Here is a 20,764-nt window from a genome sequence, read left to right on the forward strand (position 1 = left end):
CTGCAAAAGGTCAGTTTTCATTCCAATTTCAAAGAAAGGTAATGCCAAAGAATGTTCAAACTACCACACAATTGTACTCATCTCACATGCTAGCAAAGTAATGTGCGAAATTCTCCAAGCCAGGCTTCAGCAATATGTTAACTGTGAACTTCCAGATGTTCAAGCTGGATTTAGAAAAGTCAGAGGAACCAGACATCAAATTGCCAACATCTGTTGGATCATTGAAAAAGCAAGAGAGTTCCAGAAAAACATCTATTTCTGCTTTATTGACTATGCCAAAGCCTTTGACTATATGGATCACCACAACTGTGGAAAGTTCTTAAAAAGCTCTGGAATACCAGACCACCTTACCTGCCTCCTGAAAAACCTGTATGCAGGTCAAGAAGCAACAGTTAGAACTGGACATGGAACAGCAGACTGGTTCCAAATTGATAAAGGAGTACATCATAGTAGTATATTGTCACCCTGCTTATTTAACTTATATACAGAGTATATCATGAGAAACGCTGGGCTGGATGAAGCACAAGTTGGGATCAAGATTGCTGGGAGAAGTACTAATAACCTTAGATATGCAGATAATATCACCCTTATGGCAGAAAGCAAAGCAGAACTAAAGAGCCTCTTGATGAAAGTGAAAGGAGAGAGTGAAAAAGCTGGCTTAACACTCAGCATTCAGAAAACTAAGATCATGGCATCCAGTCCCATCACTTCATGGCAGATAGATGGGGAAACAGTGGAAACAGTGAGAGATTTTATTTTTTTTTGGGGGGGGGGTGGCTCCAAAATCACTGTAGATGTTGACTGCACCCATGAAATTAAAAGATGCTTGCTCCTTGGAAGAAAAGTTATGACCAACCTAGATATCATATTAAAAAGCAGAGACATTACGTTGTCAACAAAGGTTCATGTTGTCAAAGCTATGGTTTTTTCCATTGGTCATGTATGCATGTAAGAGTTGGACTATTGAGTGCTGAAGAATTCATCCTTTTGAACTGTGGTGTCAGAAAAGACTCTTGAGAGTCCCTTGGACTGCAAGGAGATCCAAACAGTCCATCCTAAAGGAAATCAGTCCAGAATATTCAGTAGAAGGATGCTGAAGCTGAAACTCCAATACTTTGGCCATCTGATGTGAAGAACTGACTCCTTGGAAAAAGACCCCGATGATGGGAAAGATTGAAGGCAGAAGGAGAAGGGGTTGCCAGAGGAGAGGTGGTTGGATGGCATCACTGACTCAATGGACATGAGTTTGGGTAGGCTCCGGGAGTTGGTGATGGACAGAGAGGCCTGGCGTCCTGCAGTCCATGGGGTTGCAAAGAGTTAGACACGATTGAGCGACTGAACTGAACTGAACTGATGGGAGTGGGTTATATAAAAATTGTGAAGTCTGTCTTGCTCTGTCTCTCTCTCACACACACCCACACATAGCACATCATTCAATCAATCCATCACTCAGTCACTCATCTTGGTCAAAGGGAAGTCAGTTGTCATGTCTTCTGAACAGCGCCATGAACTGAAGCTTCCTGGCAACAGCCATGCTAGTGAGCATGAAGCTGATCCTTCTGTCCATTGGGATGATCATAGTTCTGACCAAGAGACTGCCTGGCTACCACTGCATTAGAGCCAGAACCATCCAGCTAACTAACGCATCCTGATTCCTGATCCACAGTGGCTCACATGAGAGAATAAACCTCTGTTATTTTAAGCTGCTCAGTTAGGGAATAAATTATTAAACAGCAACAGATAATAATATACTACTCATTTCCAAAGACTTCTAAGAGGAGCAGAATAGATCCCAAGTGAAAATGACAAATCAATGCTAACAGCTTCACAATCCTCACTATAGGTGGTGGGAAGCCATTGACAGATTTTATGCAAGGGAGTGATACAATTAATTCATGTTTTAGGATGATTACTTTTGCCTTAGTCATAGGGTTTTTCCATTCCATTTTGGGGTCCTTCCTCCACTATTGCTTTTTCATCTACCTCTGAAGAACCTAACAGTGTATGACACTTGCTGTCTTATTTTCCTGACTACACTATGAGCTACTCAGGAACAGAAATGGATCTATTAGTACCTCTTAGTAATTTATAAATAATTCTTGGTGCTCCCAGAACCCTGCTGAGCATTAGGAAGGAGAGGACTCCGTAAACACTTGCAAATTAATTGAGTGATAGGAGGTAGTTGGGCTAGCAAGTTACTAGATTAGCTTGTTGAAGGAATGATGAAGGAATGGCCTTTAGAGATGTCAAAGGAGAAGAAAGGAGAAATCAGTCATTTCACACACACACACTGATAGCTAGCTTTGCAGGTATAATCACCTATTAAAAAGCTTAAACCTTTGTACTGCCTCCTGGTGTTGTCACAGCAGAGATCAAAGGAAGAGAATTCTGGTAGCTGGAATAGTCTGGCAGAACCCAGCAATCTTATTCATAGTTCGTAGATATAAAACAATGCTACCAAAAAGTGATTAAAAAGTAAAAATAGCAACAATAATTGTCTTACTCTTTCAAAGCTTATGACTTGGTTTGTACAAAACTAATAAAAGTTTCAATGGAAAGAAGCAGTATAATGTTATAAAGAAATAAACCCTATGACATATCCACATAGTTATAAGTTTACAGATATAAAAAGACAAATTTTATATTCACACCAAGTTATAGGGGTATCTGGATTAAGCAAAAAAGCAAGTGTAATCAAGTAACAAAGAGAAGTCCAATGAAATCCTTTCTATACACAAAACATCTTCACTGAAGATTCTGAACACACTCTAGAACTCTAAATATTCAGTTGTTTACTTTTTTAAAAGGTAGGGATTTGAATCAACAGGTAATGCATAAGAGTATCACAAGAATCAACCAAACTCTCCTCATTCAGATTGATGGTTGGAAAAAATGTCCAAATACTTTAAAACTGTCTTAAGCATATAAATGAGATATCTGTTTTTATGATCTACTAAAAGTAATTTCTTGTCTCCACATTTTCTTCCACTTTAAAACAGTACTTCATTTGAAATACTTGTGTTGTCTTTAAAACCTCAAAGTGATTACCCACTTCCTTGTTATGTAAGAGCAACTCTTGTTTTGGACTTGTTTCATTTTCTGGTTTAACTTTGTATCTTCCAAGTACACACACGCACATGCACACATGTGTACACACAAACTGGGAACCTGAAGTAATGTTAGGTAATCAGCTACATTTTACAAAAACTTTTATTATAAAGGATATTTCTTCTCCTTTTCATCATTCGTTCCCTGACAATGAGATCCTTTCTTATATAAAGTTTTATTATTAATACAAAAATTGAGTAACAAGCAGTGGTCTTTGTTTAAGACTATAAAATAGAAACAATACTTTCTAAGGAATTATCTTTGAAGAAGAATTAAAATGATTTTTAAAGGATTTTGGTGATCAGATTAAAATATTAACCATTTTTATTCACAGCTCCATTGATGAGATTTTTTTCCCCCTACAACTGTAAATTGTTATACAGAGAAAAACAAACACAAACAAAACCCTCAAGAACTTGAAAAAAAAATGATTAGAAATATTTGCCTAGGTTATTCCTTTTCAGTTTTTTTCAAATAAAAGCAACTATTTTTATAAACTTTTACTAAATAAAAATAAATTTTAAGATGTTTTATTTTTTACTTTAAAAAATTTTTAATTTTGTGTTGGGGTTAGAGGTGACCAGTGAAGGGACTCAGTCATACATATACATATATCCATTCTCCCCCAAACACCCCTCTCATCCAGGCTGCCCCACATAACACTGAACAGAGTTCCATGTGCTATAGAGTAGACCCTTTTTGGTTATTTAAAATGGATAATATGGAGCTAGTGGTAAAGAACCTGCATGCCAACGCAGGAAATGTTAAGAGACGGTGGTTTGGGTCGGGAAGATCCCCTGGAGGAGGACAAGGCAACCCACTTGGGTTTTCTTGCCTGAAGAGAAAATCCCCGTGGACACAGGAGTTTGGCAAGCTACAGTCCATGGGGTTGTAAAGATTTGGACACAACTGAAGCAACTTAGCACTCACGCAACTGATAAGGATATCTTTAAAAAATAAAAATTAAGCTGGTGGATGAATCCCATACCTTATATTTGGTTGATAGGATGAACTGAAGTTGTAGACTTCTTCCCATCCACCGAAATACTATTTGTTTTAAAACAAGTCTTTCATCTGCCTTTTCCTCCTTGACTTTATTTGCAGTTAACTATGTAAGCAAAAAAGAAAAAAGTTTCAAAACAGGAGTCTATAATTACATTACTATTAGATATTTCACTTCAGAAGTTTTAAAAATATTTACTGAGCTATGAAAATCAGCATATTTTCCAGAAATTCTTTACTAAATCAGAATTAATCTGCAGTGTTTCTGCAGGCTCAAATTTCAGCACAGTCTGTACCTGCTGCAAAAATAATTTATGCAAATGCTTCCATGCCAAGTTTTCATAATATCCAGGAAATCTGATACATGAGATTCTTACTTTTGTCAGTAGTAAAAATCTTAGTAGTTCCAATACACAAAGGTAGACATTTAATTCTAAACAAATTTATGTGAAAATTCTGTAGCCAGCAGAATACATGATCAGGGTAGTCTACACTTATTTTTAAACTGTGTACTTTTTAATTCCTTTTACTGTCTCTGTTAACAAAAGCCTGGATAGCCAAGGCTATGATTTTTCCAATAGTCATGTATGAATATGAGAGTTGAACCATAAGGAAAGCTAAGCACAGAAGAATTGATGATTTCAAATTGTGGTGCAGGAGGACTCTTGAGAGTTGCTTGGACTGCAAGATTAAACCAGACAATCCTAAAGGAAATCAACCCTGAATATCCATTGGAAGGACTCATGCTGAAGCTGAAGCCCTAATACTTCGGCCCCCTAATGTGCAGAGCTGACCCATTGGAAGTGACCCTGATGCTGGGAAAGAGTGAAGGCAAAAAGGGACAGGGGAGGCAGAGAATGACATCGTTAGAATCACGAGCTCAATGGATACGTTTGAACAAACACCAAGAGATAGTGGAGGGCAGGGAAACCTGGTATGCTACAGTCCACGGGGTTCCAAAGAGTCAGACAAGACTTAGCCACTGAATAACATCTCTGTCTGCAAAAAAAATTTAGCCTGTACTAAGAATGACTCATCATAGGCTGAAGTTATAATCCTAGGAAAAAGTTGTAGGATTTCTGTATCTTTTTCCTCTTAATTCTAATTCTACTCTGCCTTCCTAATTTTCAACATCTTTTTCTTAGGCAGTAAGTGTTCCAACTCCAATTTCCTTCCTTTCTCTCATTCTTTCTTGAGTAGTCTTTCACACTTTTTTGAATCTCTATATGCTTTCCTTGCATGCCTCTTTATCATATGGAAGTTTCAGATAATCTTGATCTATTAATCTTTGCTCAAGGTGTTTAATATGTCATCTTGAAGAGCATATTAAACATACCATTTATTGCCATACAATGAAATAAATATTGTACTTATTACAAATAGCTAGAATTTTAGAGGGCGTGAAAACTGAAAAGACTGCAACTACGTTGCCCCCAAATTCGTTAAAAATATAATTTTGCTTTTTTGAAGAAGTCCAAAATGTACATGCATGCTTCAATTAAAATAATTTCTTGCAAAAATTTCTGACTGTAAAATTTTAAGGGTGTTAGTGAAGTTGGAGGTTTGAGGGATTGATATTTTGGACTGGGTGTTGGTTTGCTAATGCCTAGGTGCTATGCAGTTTATATATATTTAAATCTTGTAACAATCCTGTGAGACAAGGATTATCAGCCTCAAATAATGTTTGATGTTAAAGGTGAAATGGTCTAACCTCAGGCAGACCTGCATTTGACACTACTTTCTAGCTTCCTATCTAGCTCAAGTTTCTAGTTTTACTGCTCACTCCAGCTGTGCATCTCCACTACTCTCCTCCCACGGGCTGACTTTCACTTACGCTGTTCCCTTTTCTTGAAATGAAACCGGTATTCACAATCTATTTAAAAAAATACTTAAACCAAGACGGCACACTGCAGGTTCCAGAAAAAAGTTTAATCCAGCAGTGTGGGGGTCTAACTTGTCTTACACAATCTTTTAATCAGCGCTTTTGTTTTTAAGTCCTTAAACTTCGTCCTGAACTTTTAGAGGAACCCAGGGCCTCCTAATGCTGAAACATTTCAGGTTTCTGATAAGGAAATCCATTTTCTCCTTTCAGCTTCCCCCTGCCACCCTCCTACCCCCTTAAGTCATACACCATGAATTTAAGTTCTTTCCATTGTCTCATTTGGTCCATTATCCTCTCCTGTTTTCTTCATTCTTACGGATTTTTACCACCACCATCACAATCACCACCACAACCATCACCACTGTCCTTTCTTTTTTTAGAAAGAAAAAGAAGATGAAGAAGAGGAATGGATGTGGGTAGTCACCTTGTTATATTTTGTTGGAAGTCTAAAATCTTTCTTCTTTTTAATCATCAGCCTGGTGTGAAAATCGTGGACTTTGGAGTCAGATTCCCCACCTTTTCCAAGTTGGGGCACAGAGAGAAAATGTATTTGTTTGGTATGCTGGGGTAAATGGCAGCACTAACATGACAGGTCAGTGCATCTTGAATTACAGGTGTGCCAAGGCATCCACCACATTGTCTCAAGGTGGTAAACATGGGGATTCCAGTTCCTGCTTCTTCGCACTGGTTGAGAAATGCAGGAGCTAACATATCTGAAAGTGCCAGCACAATGTTGACACACAGGAGGAACCCGCAGAGATCTGCTTGCTTCCTTTATATCCATCCCCGCCCCCAGTCAGTCTCAACTTACACAATGCAGGGGCTAACATATTTGTAAATGACTAAGATGGACGTCACTGTGACACCACAGAGGATGAACTGGGGTCAGAGCATCCTTTGGACCAGATAGCAGCTTCACACAGCTGGGCAGAGGAGAGGAGGAGGCCAGGAGGGTATCTGGCTTCCAAACTCTGCACTGAAGTGACAAGTGCCTTTGCTTTTGGAAATCACTGGCCCTGAGGCCTTAGGAAGAGTTGGCTGCAGGTGTTAAGGAAAAGTCTAGTGGCTTGTGTTTTAGATGAAAGGCAAGAGCTGAGGTGAGTAAAGATATGTTCTTTGTTTTATTATATTTAGCTCTGTTCTGTTTAACCTTCACTTTCACATTATTCTTTTCCTGCACACACAAAAAATCTGTTTACAGCTTCTCAAGTTTACAATCTTCCTAGGGTCGGGGCATTCATTCTTTGTTACTTCGGATTTGGGCATACACATCCTTACAGTTAAAAGTGCAAATGCGGTCAAAGCAAACAGCATGTGGCATAATATAAGGCAAACGAGATAGACTCTGAATTTCACTAATGGGTAAAGAAAACAAACCCCAAACCCCAAACCAAACAGAACAGTGAGGAGTTTAAAGAATGTTAAGCCCACTAGACATTAACTTACACAGCCTGACTTTCTTTTTTGTTTCCTCAGCTTCCTCTTTTTGGATTCATTTCACCTTGACTTTGCTCTTCCTTTTGACTGAAATTTTTGTGTGTGTTTTTTTGTTTTTTTTTTTTTAGTTTTTTGACTCATCAAAAACAACAACAACAACAGTAAACACCCAAAAACCCGGCCAAAGAAACTCCAAAGAGGCAAATGGGAAGGGAGAGAAAGCAACAGGTCGTCCTGCTTTCTGCCGAGCTCGCGTGGGGAGTCCGATCCGAAGCTCCCATCCCGGGGTCGGGTGCGGGGTACCTTCCTGCGGCCTGTCAATCACCCCCACCAGGCTCTTCCCAATTCGGTTGGGCAACCTCCCTCTTCTCCTCCTCCTCTCTCAGCTGTCAGGAAATCCTGGAGCCGCCCTCGCCCCGGAGCCACTTGTTTTCTAAGTGGTCGGGGATGGAGCTTTGTTTTCAAAAGAATTAAAAAAAAAAAAAAACAAAAACCCTGAGATTCAGGGGCCCGAGGGCCGCAGAGTTCTGCCGGGCAGACGGCTCGTGCCGCCCGGGGCGAGGCGGCTCCTCCCGCCAGTTCTCGGAGACCGACCCCGAGCAGCTGCGCGCAACTTGTTTGTTGGAAAGCCGGCGGCACTGGGCCGACGGGTGCTCGCCTTAGGGGCTCTCGGGTGTCGGGGCAGGGCGCCCTCCCGGCGGAATCGCGGGGCTGCGGACGCGCCGGTTTTGCCGCCGGGACGCGGGGACCCCCACCCGTCCCCGGCTCCGCGCCCCCTTTCCAGCCTGGGGCTTCCCCCCGCCGCTCCAGGTCGGTTTTTCCCGGCGACTCTGGTGGTGCCTTCCAAAGTCCCAGGGCTCTGGGCACACCTCGGGGTTTTCTCCCGCCTCCCGCCTGCTCTGCTTGGGGCCCCAGGAAGTCGCGAGCGCCCCATGGGTGGTGCGTTAAGGGCGGCGCGCGGCGGAGCCTGCAAGGACTTGGGGGAGGAAGGGGCGACCCCGTCGGCAGCGATGAAGCCGTCTTGGCTGCAGTGTCGCAAAGTCACCGGCGCGGGGGGCCTCGGCGGGTCCCTGCCCGTGTCCTCTCCCGCGCGCGGAGCCGGCCCGGCCCGCCGGGCGTACGTGGCCCCCGGCCCGCGGGGCGCTCTCGGGGGCCGGGGCTGCGGGGCGCTGTCCTCGGGCGGCGGCGAGTACAAGACCCACTTCGCGGCCTCGGTGACCGACCCCGAGAGGTTCTGGGGCAAAGCCGCGGAGCAGATCAGCTGGTACAAGCCCTGGACCAAGACGCTGGAGAACAGACATTCGCCTTCCACCAGTTGGTGAGTGACTCCTGAGCCCACCCCCGGCTCTTTTGGGCGTCCAGGCTCCACGTCCCCTGCATCGGAGCCTGGAGTTCTTTTGGGAAAAGAGGATGAGACTGGAGGTGTGATCACACCTTTTAAATCCGTGTTTAATTTCAACTTCATAGTCAAGCTCTCTTGCCTTGTCTTGAGCGATTCGGTTACCTAGGGTGAAAACCCTGGTTGCTACGAACAAGAATTTACCTGTATGTCCAGGCTCTGCTTAGTTGAGCATGAGCCAGCCCTCCGGAGACCCACCGTCTAGAAAGGGAAGCAGCCACCGCAACAGGTGCAAGCAAAGTGAAGAATTAAGGGAGTTTCTAAGTATCCTCACCCTGTGAGGAGGAAGAGAGTGGGTGAAAGACTTCAGTAAGATCACACCTAGAGATTGGAAAAGTGGATATGTCCTCTCAAAGTTGACAAGGTCCCAGTTATTAAAGTCCAGGACATAGAACACAGGTTGAAATTTGACTGTTGATGTGGCTGCGAAGAATTGTGTTGGTGGGAAAGGGGACTGGTGAGTCAGGGGTTGATTTGGGAAAGGATTTATGCATCACGCCAAGTAGGTGGGATCCGGTCCACAGCCCTATCCTGTATATGAAGCTGCAGTGTATTCCAGAGAGAACACGCAGTACATCTGCCTAGGAGATGCTAGAAATCGTGGTAGGAATAAAGGTTTTTTTTTTTTTCTTTTAGAGTTGCCATTGTAAGTAGTTATAAATACTGTTTTTGTGTTACAACAAACAAAAGATACATTTGTAGAATAAATGCCAAACTTGTCAGATTCTTAAGGGTGAATCACACAGGAGGACTGGAGAGTTATGGCTGCTCTTTGGGCCATGTGCCTAGCCCTTAAGAATGTAATTGCTTTCCTCAGCCAGCCCTGAGAGAGAGAGGTTTTCTCTAGAAGAGTCTGCAGAACACTGCAGTGGGGTTTCCCACTACCGTTTCCAAGTCCCCAGCAGTGAAATGGGAGAATGAGATGGTCAGGTTTGCATGTGATGAATGTCTTCTTGTTGAGAGTAGGAATCTGGAAGGGAGAATGACCTCTCGACCAGAGACTTGTTCTCTGTCCCCACCATCTCTGTCCCCTTTTGATTGTTCGGAGCTGTTTACATGGGTTTACCTTTAGAGTCTAGCACATTTCCCCATCCAGCTCAAGTTTTCCAATAGTGTTTGATTGATCCTCTCTTATGTACGTCAGCGAATCAAGCACTTGATATGCATGTGGCAAGGGGGGTGGGGAGGGGTCATGATGGTTAACAGCCTGGTCTCTGGGGCCAGAAGTTTGTGTTTGAGTTCTGGCTCTTTACAGTTACTGGCTGTGTGTTCATAGGGAAGTTGCTAAATCTCTCTGTTCTTCAGTTTTGTCATATATAAATGTGTAACTAGTAAGATTAATTTAGTAAAGGATTAAGACCAAGTCTCAAAAGAAATAGACCCTATAAATGTTAGAGTAAGAATAGCTATCTTTGCCCTCTCATTCCACAGTTATTTAAGAGCAGGAAATCTCGCTAGATCTGAGAAGATCAAAACACAGAGATGATTGTCTCACCTAAGAATGTGTTCTCAAAGTTCTGTGTCCATATATCTGTCAAAAAGTATGGAACAGAAATTATTTATGGGACCACCGTCCCATAAAACTGTGCAGAAAACTCAAGAAATCACTGGGATACTCCAAGTAAAAACCAATGAGGGCCAGACCTAAAGTAGTGGCAGTGGCGATGCAAAGAACAGGTTTCTAGAGGCTTAATTGAAGTTGGGGAGGACTCAAGGGAGAACAAACAATGTGGAACTCAAAATGTCCATCAAATCAACCTTTAAGATCTAGAGGTTTTCCCTCTATGTTTTCTCTCTTCTTAATTTCTAGTTGCTTGCTGGAATTTTAAAAAATTGTTTGCACAAAATGTCTGCTTTTAAAGAGGTATTTTGCCAAAGGGTCCTTGTATGTATTTTCAAAAATTCAGTACATTGTAGGTCACAGTATTTGATAATACTGTATCTGAATTCTTCATCTTTGTACTCGTGGAATCACGTGGCTCTACCTGTTTTATAGCAGCCCAACAGATCAAAGTGAATAACAGATAAGTCTTTGAGTCTGTATTTGTTTTAGCAGTGTGATTCAATCTTACTGAGAAGTTTGGTTGGCAGAGCAGAGTTGGAGAGGCAGGTAGACATAGGAGACCATCCGTCCAATCTGAAACTCCATTCAAAAAATGTTTTTAATCTGAATCCTATTTGCAGATATTCTTTGTTGGTTAACATTTTTCTGCAAAGGTAAACTCAGTTCAGTTCAGTCGCTCAGTCATGTCCGACTCTTTGCGACCCCATGAATCACAGCACCCCAGGCCTCCCTGTCCATCACCAACTCCTGGAGATTACTCAAACTCATGTCCATCGAGTCAGTGATGCCATCCAGCCATCTCATCCTCTGTCGTCACCTTCTCCTCCTGCCCCCAATCCCTCCCAGCATCAGGGTCTTTTCCAATGAGTCAACTCTTCACATCAGGTGGCCAAAATATTGGAGTTTCAGCTTCAGCATCAGTCTTTCCAATGAACACCCAGGACTGATCTCCTTTAGGATGGACTGGTTGGATCTCCTTGCAGTCCAAGGGACTCTCAAGAGTCTTCTCCAACACCATAGTCCAAAAGCATCAGTTCTTCAGTGCTCAGCTTTATTCACAGTCCAACTCTCACATCCATACATGACCACTGGAAAAACCATAGCCTTGACTAGACAGACCTTTGTGGGCAAAGTAATGTCTCTGCTTTTTAATATGCTGTCTAGGTTGGTCATAACTTTCCTTCCAAGGAGTAAGCGTCTTTTAATTTCATGGCTGCAATCACCAAAAGGTAAACTCAAGGTCAGGGCAAATGTCCACCCTGCCCCACCCCCTCGCCCCTTTATATCCCTCTGTTCTAGGGCAGAACAGACATATGAATTTAAAAAGTGACAGGTAATAGGATACATGGACTTGCTGATTTTTGATTCTGCATGTCTTGGGAGGTGGCAAGTGGATACAGGCACAATCTGATGTGAAGGTGCTTTGCTTACTTCTTTTTGAAGCTGGGATCCGGGGAAGGGAGATGTTGACCACCAGTCCTTAAGTAAAATGAGGAAGGGTTGCTACAGCTAGCTGTTCCCTTTGAGGTGGAGCTGACATAGGTGTGTAGTCAAGACCTCTGAAGACCCATGGTTTTCCAGAGGTGAGACGGATTCTTCCTCATTATACACTTGTCTGTTTATTCTTCGTGGAAGCAGACTCCCCTCTAAATCTGCAGGCCTACCAAAAGCCCCAACACATAAATAGCAGTGCATATTAGCTTTCACAGTGGCATAAACTACCCAATAGTAGTTTACACACGCAGTAGTATGAGCATGGAATAGAAATCTTTGAGGGCGATACATTAGGGACCTTCCATTGTAGTGAATAGCCCTGTAAAATATATTTCTGGGACTTTAATCTCTGAGATCTTTGAAAAACAAATTACATGTAGGTGCTTTAGGAACATGTGAAGAATTACCTTTCCTCATGGTTTGTTGGTTAACTCACACTGTTGACACCTAGCTTTGGGGAGAATAAAGTCTCTATTACAGAGACTTCAGTGGAGAACTGAATATACGGTGAAGCAATTAGAACCCCTAGAAATTCTCTAATCCTGGAACCACAGAATGGATGTTTTGGTTGTTTTCTCCTGATGAATTAGACATCCTACTGCCTTTCCTGAAATTGAAATCCAGCTATCCCTCTCTGAAGAATTAGGCAATTCACTTTTGCATTATACATTGTGATTAATTTTTTCAGTCTGGGTCATTAATTATCCCTTTCTCTGGAAACATCACAGTCCTGTTTTAGTTTATTTTTATTTAAACAACATTCAATGATTAGACTCTCACATACTGTTTGATTTAGAATTTAGTATGTGTTAACAGTGACTATAAGCTAACAAAAATCTAAATGCAGATGATTGGAAAAGGATTTCTGCTTGGTTAACATATCTACAATGGAAATTGTGTAGGTACTTTTTTTAACATGCAAGATCTCAGTTTCTGACTAGCTGTGAGGTAAAGGTTGTTGTCTTAAAATGGCTTATAAGTGTTAAAGATGTCAATTATTCACTCATTGTGTGTATAGGACAAAGAAAATGATGAAAGAGATGGGAAACATACAGTAAATTATTACAAAACTATTCCTTTAGAGTTGTAGTAAGTGCTATGAAATAATAAGGGGATTTACCATAATCTTTTCTGGAAGGATCGTGGTGGGAGTCTTGAAGAAATGATGGTTAAACTGAGATCACAATGTGTAGGGATTAGACTCAGAAGGAGGAAAGAACATTCCAGACAAAGAGAACAGCACATGAAGAGGTCATGAGGTATGAAGTAGCTCAGTAAGTTCTAGGAACTGAAAGAAGGCTAACTTGGCAGGTAATAATTAAGAAACAGACATAGAAAGCCATATTGTGAATGATCTGGTGAGTCATGTTAAGGATTTAAATTTTTTTTCCTGGCACAAAACAGGTCACATAGTGGATGATCAAAACTTGAACTTCCTACTCTTCTTTCTGCACTGGAACAAGAAATGTTTGAGTTCAATCCCAGCTCTGCCACTTGCTTTGGATAGGCTTCAATATCCGTATTGGTGAAATAAGAGTAACGATAGTATCAATTTCTTAGGATTATGGAGGTGGGTGGGAGTTGTAAACTGTCTAGGACTGTACCTGACACACAGTACTAGTTACTGATGTTTTTGAAATCTGGAAGAGAGATTCCCAGAAGCTAGTGTGGACCAGAAAGTCTTCAGAGAAATGGTAGCATTTGGACTCAATCTTAAAGTAGGATTTAGAGAGAAAGAAAAACACTTTTTGTGTGCAAAAGAAAAACTTCTGTGTGCAAACCAAACACGACAGAGGCATAGAGGAGAGAAAGAACCAAATATACTTGTAGGTCAGAATGAATAGCAGATCAGTTGGCTTGTAGTGGTTATTTTGGAGTTACAGGTACTCCAGAAGGTAGTTTCAGGATGGTTTTGGAAGGCTTGGAATAGCAAGCTCAGACATTTGCATTCACTTTTTAGGCTGTAAGTCACAACCTCTCTGTAAGCCCGCAGATAGGTTTTGTGTGACCTAGGTGCTGGGTTTTTGTTTGTCTGAAGTAGTTGTTTTTGAAGTATTTGTCAGTGTTTAAACATTGGAGGATTTCATCTAAAATTTAAATTTCCTTTAATGATTCAAGCTGGGGGGGCTTCTTTTGGAAAAAAAAAGCAGATTAACTGTCAGGGCTTGGTCAGCATTTTCGCCTGGTAACACTTGGCTGGAACCGAGTGACTGCTGTCCCAGGTGAAGTTAGACGTAAGGATCACCAGGTGGGGTGTAGGGAAGTAAAGAAGTTATGATAAACCTGAGAATTTGACTCAGATACCCAGGTGGAGGAATTGATTGTGAATTAAAGATAATGACTTGAAGACTTGGCAAGGGCTTGTAGGATTATAGATTTGACTGAAATTTGTAAAGGCATGAGAGCTAAAGCTTAGTAAATGTTGAGTGGGGCGGGGGGTAGAGAGAGAGCAATTTAGAGAGAGAGAGAATGAACAAAATACTAAAAACTGAACTGGGAAGATAAATAGAAGAGGGGGGATGAAAGAGTGTGAGAGTGGATGAGGCTTGTTCAGAGAAGTAGGATAAGGAAAAGCAGAATATTTTGGTGCCATGGAGTAAGAGGGAGAGAAGAGATAAAAATAGGGAAGGTCAATAGTGATCAAGGGCTCTAGAGATGTTTTGAAGCTATTGAGGATTGAAAGATAACAGTTTTGACGCAGAAATCTTCAGTGATTTTTAATAATGTGATGTCAATGGAGAGGTCAAGGCCAAAACCAGGATCCCAAAATACAGAGGGAACTGGTGGTAGGCAAAACCAGTCCAGGGACATATTGGACAGTGACAGGAAGGGAGGAGAGATGCCAGCATTTGGAGGAGTCTGGGTTACCTGGAAAGAAATTTCCTCATTATCTTTCCTTTCCCCACCTCACCCTTTAAGAGAATCTCTTGTTTAAAGGAAGAAGTGAAGAAATCTGTGAAATAGGAATGAAGGGAATTTTGCTTATTTTGAAACCTATTCCTCATTAACATTACTCCTTGTTTTTACAAGTTGAACTTTGTGTGGTTTCTTATCTGTTGTTTTCTTTAGATGCCAGAAGTTCATGGAAAAAACAAAATGGAAAAGTCTAAAAGATGGAATAAAAAGCTACTTAACAGATTTACATGTTCTTGTTATGTATTGCAGAGATTCTAGTGAGCTAGATATCTAAGCATTTGATGGTGAGTTTGACAGGGAAGATAAAGAGACAGTTAAAAAAGAAAAGATGAAAGAACTAATATTTGTTGATTTGTTAAATTATTCTGGGGTTTCAGACCTGTCAGTAAGTGGTTCAGAGGGAAAAAAGTTCTTTATCTTTTACTTGCAACTTTTCTGAGTTTGACATTCTTTCAAAGGAAAACAAATAAGGAAAATATAATGTGGATTTTATATAATCAGAAAGTAATTTATTCCTCCACTGAATTTTGATTCTTTGGCAAACAATTAGCCACATTAAACTGTCTTGGAAATTCAGCCTCCCTCCCTCTCTTTCTTTTCTCTAAAATTTCCTTCATATTTATCAGATATTATTAAAAGTGTATTTACTTCTAGTTGAAAGGTGAGAGTTTTATCTTGGGATGAAAAAAAGGTATCCCCTCTGACAAACTCTAAATGAAATGAATTTATTCATAATATTGTGCACAGTACAGATACATTTAAATTTTAAATTATCATTTTTTATAAATGAAAAAATATTTTATGAGGGTACATGGTAAGCATGAAAAATGGCCTGTTAGCAATACTTTCCCTCAGATAGACTCATCGAGAAAGACCAATTTAAAAAGATGGGCTTTATTTTATATTCTGAAGGTCAACAGCTTCGTGCTATGCTATATCTAATTTTCTCAGTCTGTCATGCTGCTGAAAGTTCAGGACAGAACAGAGTGAACTACTGGAATGCTGCGATTACATAAGCAAGGATGGATTGCCTGACAAATGGCACAATCAATGAACAATGGAAATTCAATCAGCTGTGACCAGTCTTCTACCAAGGGTGGGGTAAAGTCCACACTGTTAGTACCTCCTGGAAGGTGGCTTACTTTTTCTTTGTCCATGCCATATACTATTAGTTGAGAAAAAAATCCAGTAGTTGAAGTTATTTTTCTCTTCTTCTCCTTTTCCCCCTCCAACTCCTTTTTCTCCTCATTTTCCCCTTCCCCTCCCCTTCTTCCCCGCATCCTTCCTTGTTCTTCTTCTCCTTCTTCTTCTTCTTCTTTTTTTATTTTTTTTTTAAAGAATTTCCACTTAAGCAGTGACTCTGTGAAGGTGGAATCATTTCTTTCTATTGTGTGAAATTTCTGAGAGAAACATGTGGGAGGCTAATGAATATTTGTGATAATGTATGTGAATGTAATAACCTCTTTACAGTTTTAGAAAACACATCTGACAAACTTATATTCTTTATGTAAACCATGTGGTTAGAGAACTTATAGAAAGTATGAATTATATGTACTTTTGCTGGCATTATGGCCAAATGAGGTAAGGGGCAATGCATAGGAAGGAGAAGTATTATTCTTATCTAGGAAAATTGAAGTTTAAGAATTTCCAGTTTGAAATCATCCAGCTGAAAGTCTTAGAATAGCTGAAAACAGATCAGGTAACTATGTTAGAGGACAGAGTTTGATTTATAACTTTTAGGTAAGTAGTGAATTTTACTGATTTAAAATATTAGTTGCTCTAAGTGGGATAAAAGCATCTAAAGTCTGTAGGTCTTGACTTAAGACCTAACAAGAGATAACTCTCGACAGGAGGAATACCTTCTCCAGGTTTTGATGTTAGAATAGCAACACTTCCCAAGTATAATTTTTGAGTTGTCTCTCCCAAAGGACATTAGTTGGGAAGATTAAGGGAAAAGGAAGAATGCTCTGTAGACATGATCAATATAGATATCTGTGCAAAAAAAGTAGTACAATAAAATGATAAAAAGAATTTAGTAGCCAAAGGGACATAAAATCATTATTATTGACTGTTTGCTAAAATAACGATAAGTGAAAGCACTGGAACTTAGAAAAGTCTACTTTTGCACTAATCTCACTTTGCTTTCTCTCCACACTTTTTAAAATTTTCAGTTTCACTGATTCTCACTTGTGACCTAAGTGCTTTTCTAAGCCACAAATGCCCTGACATTGCCTTGCTCCCAACTCTTCCTGCTTAACCAAGGCTGAATGCAGTTTACCACTGTTACTGATGCAAATTTGTACACTATGCTATCATTTTCCCCTTGGGTAAAAATATGGGTAGGGGAAAAAGTGTTGAGGAGTGTTATTAGTGGAGAAAAACACATTGACTTCTGAGTTAAAACTTAGGTAACCACCCCCCCCCAAAAAAAAAAAACTTAGGTCCCCAATCCTTGAGCAGTGTACTGTACCGAAATGTGGACCGTGATGAGGATCGCTGTTCAGCGGTGTCTGTTCTCTACTTTCGAGCCCACCAGAGGGTCCGGCTTCCCCTCCTGGGATGGTTATGTGATTAGCTTTGGCTGAAGCAACCAGGGTTTCCCTGGTGACTCAGAGGTTAAAGCGTCTGCCTCCAGTGTGGGAGACCTGGGTTCGACCCCTGGGTTGGGAAGACCTCCTGGAGAAGGAGATGGCAACCCACTCCAGTACTCTTGCCTGGAGAGTCCCATGGTCGGAGGAGCCTGGTAGGTGGTATGTTACAGTCCACGGGGTCCCAAAGAGTTGGACATGACTTAGCGACTTCACTTTCACTTTCAAAGCAACCAGAGAAAGGCGTGTTTCTTCCTGTGAAACCATTAGCGGCTGTGCTTCAACCCCTAGTTCTCCCTGCCTCTCAGAGCCACTGTGGAAGCACGTATAGCCTGGGGAACCGAGCAAATGCGTAGGTGATGGTTCTTTGGGGAGTCCACTTGAAGCCTCATCAAGGGTGCATGAGTGAGAAATAAACATTGTTTCAAGTTATTGAGTGTTCCCTATTGTTACTGTGTGTAATCCAGCCTATTTTATTGATTGTGAAATCATTAATGTATATACTAACAACATATAATAATAACATAGAACTTTTTGAATGAAAGTGTCCAGCATATCGTGAAAACAGCTAGCCTTACGGTATCTGTGCTCTGAGTCAGATAGAATACTAAGTACTTGAATTTATTTAATGTTTCTAACAACCCTGGTGAGGTAGGGGGTCTTTTACTATTATTTAGTGTGTATGGAAATGAACATACAGAGAGTTTAAGAAAACTTGCCTAAACGTGTAAAACTAATAGGTAGCAGATCTAGGATTTGAACACAGGCAGTCTGAATTTGTGGAGAAGGCAATGGCACCCCGCCCCAGTCCTCTTGCCTGGGAAATCCCATGGACGGAGGAGCCTGGTGGGCTGCAGTCCATGGGGTTGCTAAGAGTCAGACACGACTGAGCAACTTCACTTTCACTTTTCACTTGCATGCACTGGAGAAGGAAATGGCAGCCCACTCCAGTGTTCTTGCCTGGAGCATCCCAGGGACGGGGGAGCCTGGTGGGCCATAGTCCGTGGGTCTCAGAGGGTCGGACACGACTGAACACAGCAGCATAACTCAGCACAGTACAGGTTGAACTCAGGGTCTGTACTCTAAATATACACTGCGTTCTATTGTCTCCATCATAATGGTCTTAGTTAATTTCAGCTTTCTTTTTCTTTTCTTACCCCTTCTCCACTAAAACCGCTAAAAGCAACTTTAAAAATCTAGATTTATATCTCAGAAACATTTGGAAAATATCTCTATTTTATTTAGAATGATAGACTGATATTCTTTGAAAAAATAAACTGCATGTTTTCTGTAAAATATATAAAATGTATACAACAGTCCCAAAAGTGGTGGGAGAGGGACTTTATATTAATTGTTACCTACTTTAGAAATGCTTCCTGAATAGTGGAAAGCAATATTAATCCCTTCTCTTAAGAAGGCTATGTTGGTTTTCTGTCTTAAGGAAAATCTATAATGACCATATTATTACTCGTTGCTTGTAGTGTGCTTTAACATTATTTTTATGAGAACATGGTAATAAATAGCCTAATTAATTCATCTAATTATGAGTACTTGAAAAATTTCCTTTCCTCCAAGTTCTCAGGAAAAAATAATAGGACTTGTTACATGTTTGTAATTATGGAAGTTGTTTGTTTTGATTACTTTTTTAAAATGCCTTCAAGTATAGTATTTTTTGCTGTTTTGTTTCCATTGCTTTTCATCTTGATCCTAATGCAGGTAGACAGACCTTGACACATAACATATGTTAAGTGCAGAGATGAGTTTTTTCTCAAGGAATCATATTGCATCCATCTCCCTTATTTCTAACATGAGTATCTTATTTTTGAAATCCAGTACAAGGACCATAAACTGTGGGCTCTCTCACTAACCTGTGTTATTCCATAGGTGTTTTCAAACTTTAGGGAACAAATGATCTAAAAATGTTAAATCTTCCTTTGAGTGTCTAAGGGATGAGCCACAGCAATATTTGAAGAGTCTGTAATAGATTGAGAAGAAAATATACATGATTGTTCTATAGCACATGACTGAGTTATTCCTTCTTTAAGACTGATGAATGAGTTTCAGTAATGATAATAACAGTAATAACAATCTTGGCAATACAACAGAGGTCACTATGGAGCACCTTTGCTGGGTCAGACTCTATGCTAATACTGCACGTATACTTTGAATCCTTCTGACTCCCTATGAGATACGTATAATTATAATGCGTTTTTATGACTGTGTAAACTGAAGGACAGAGAGAGTAAATGACTTGTAATATAGTGGTAGACTTAATTTTTCACGCCCATTGGGTCACACTGTAGGAGCCCAATTTCTGTAATGGGTTGTGACTACACTCTTTAAAACTTCTTTTGCCTGATTGTCACATGACTGTACCTGGAAAGTACAAAGGAATGAGAGCAACTTTTGAATTAAAAAAAAATATTAATCAGAGATGTAACTTCCTTTCTCTCATTTGCCATCTATGTTTCTATGTGTCTTCCATTTTCTTCTCTCATTTTAGTGGAATTTAAATCTTCACTAGTTTCCCAGAGTCAGCTTGTACCTGTCTTCTTGGTAAATGGTTCTTTCCTAAAAAACCTATCACCTTGAATCTTATTTCCCTTTAAGCTAGTTTGGCAAAGAATGCTCAATTCCCATTTGCATTTAGTCACTATACATCCACTATATAAGCGCATACTCCACTGATACTTTTCTTCTAGCAATAACTTAAAAGATCTCAGCTAGGTGACAGAAGGGCAGGGTTCAGGCCTCAGACATCTTCGTTGTCTCCACGGTGGAATGCAGCTGACTTTGTATATGTCTGTCAAACTACTTCAGGTTTAAGAGTTGTATCAATGTCATTTTACCAGATTGTCATGCTTTGTCACCTTATTTAGTAAACACATTAGCAGATAAATGAAAGAAAACTCACTGTTTAAAAGTAATAAAAGACAAATACCATATGATCTTACTTATGTTGTTTAGTCACCAAATCACGTCTGACTCTTTGAGACCCCATGAACTGTAGCCCATCGGGCTCCTCTGTCCATGGGATTTCCCAGGCAAGAGTATTTGAACTGGGTAGCCATTTCCTCCTCCAGAGGATCTTCCTGGCCCAGAGATCAAACCCATGTCTCCTGCATTGCAGGTATTATTGACCACTAAGCTACCAGGGAAGCCCTGATCTTATTTATATGTAAATTCTAAGACCCACAACAAACAACAAAACAGAACAAAAACCAGGCTCACAGATGCTGAGAACAGACTGGTGGTTGTCAGAGGAGAGGGAGTTGGATGCAGGTGAAATGGGTGAAGGGCATCTTAAATACTTCAGTACTTGCTTGAATCTGTGTGCATACACATATGTGAGTGTGTTTGTGAGTGTGTTAAAG

At 40.6% G+C, this 20,764-nt stretch overlaps 1 protein-coding gene across 1 annotated transcript in view; it reads left to right on the forward strand.

Annotated features, from left to right (window-relative positions):
- Positions 1–8,274: 8,274 nt before the first annotated feature.
- Positions 8,275–20,764, forward strand: part of ACSS3 (acyl-CoA synthetase short chain family member 3) — a 162,395-nt gene continuing 149,905 nt past the window's right edge. Inside the window, exon 1 of the mRNA XM_065934157.1 lies at positions 8,275–8,747. Coding sequence (XP_065790229.1) covers positions 8,362–8,747 — 386 coding nt within the window. The 5' untranslated portion in view covers positions 8,275–8,361. The remainder of the gene's footprint in view (positions 8,748–20,764) is intronic.

The sequence above is a fragment of the Muntiacus reevesi genome, chromosome 4 (assembly GCF_963930625.1).
Source record: "Muntiacus reevesi chromosome 4, mMunRee1.1, whole genome shotgun sequence".
Taxonomy (NCBI): domain Eukaryota; kingdom Metazoa; phylum Chordata; class Mammalia; order Artiodactyla; family Cervidae; genus Muntiacus; species Muntiacus reevesi.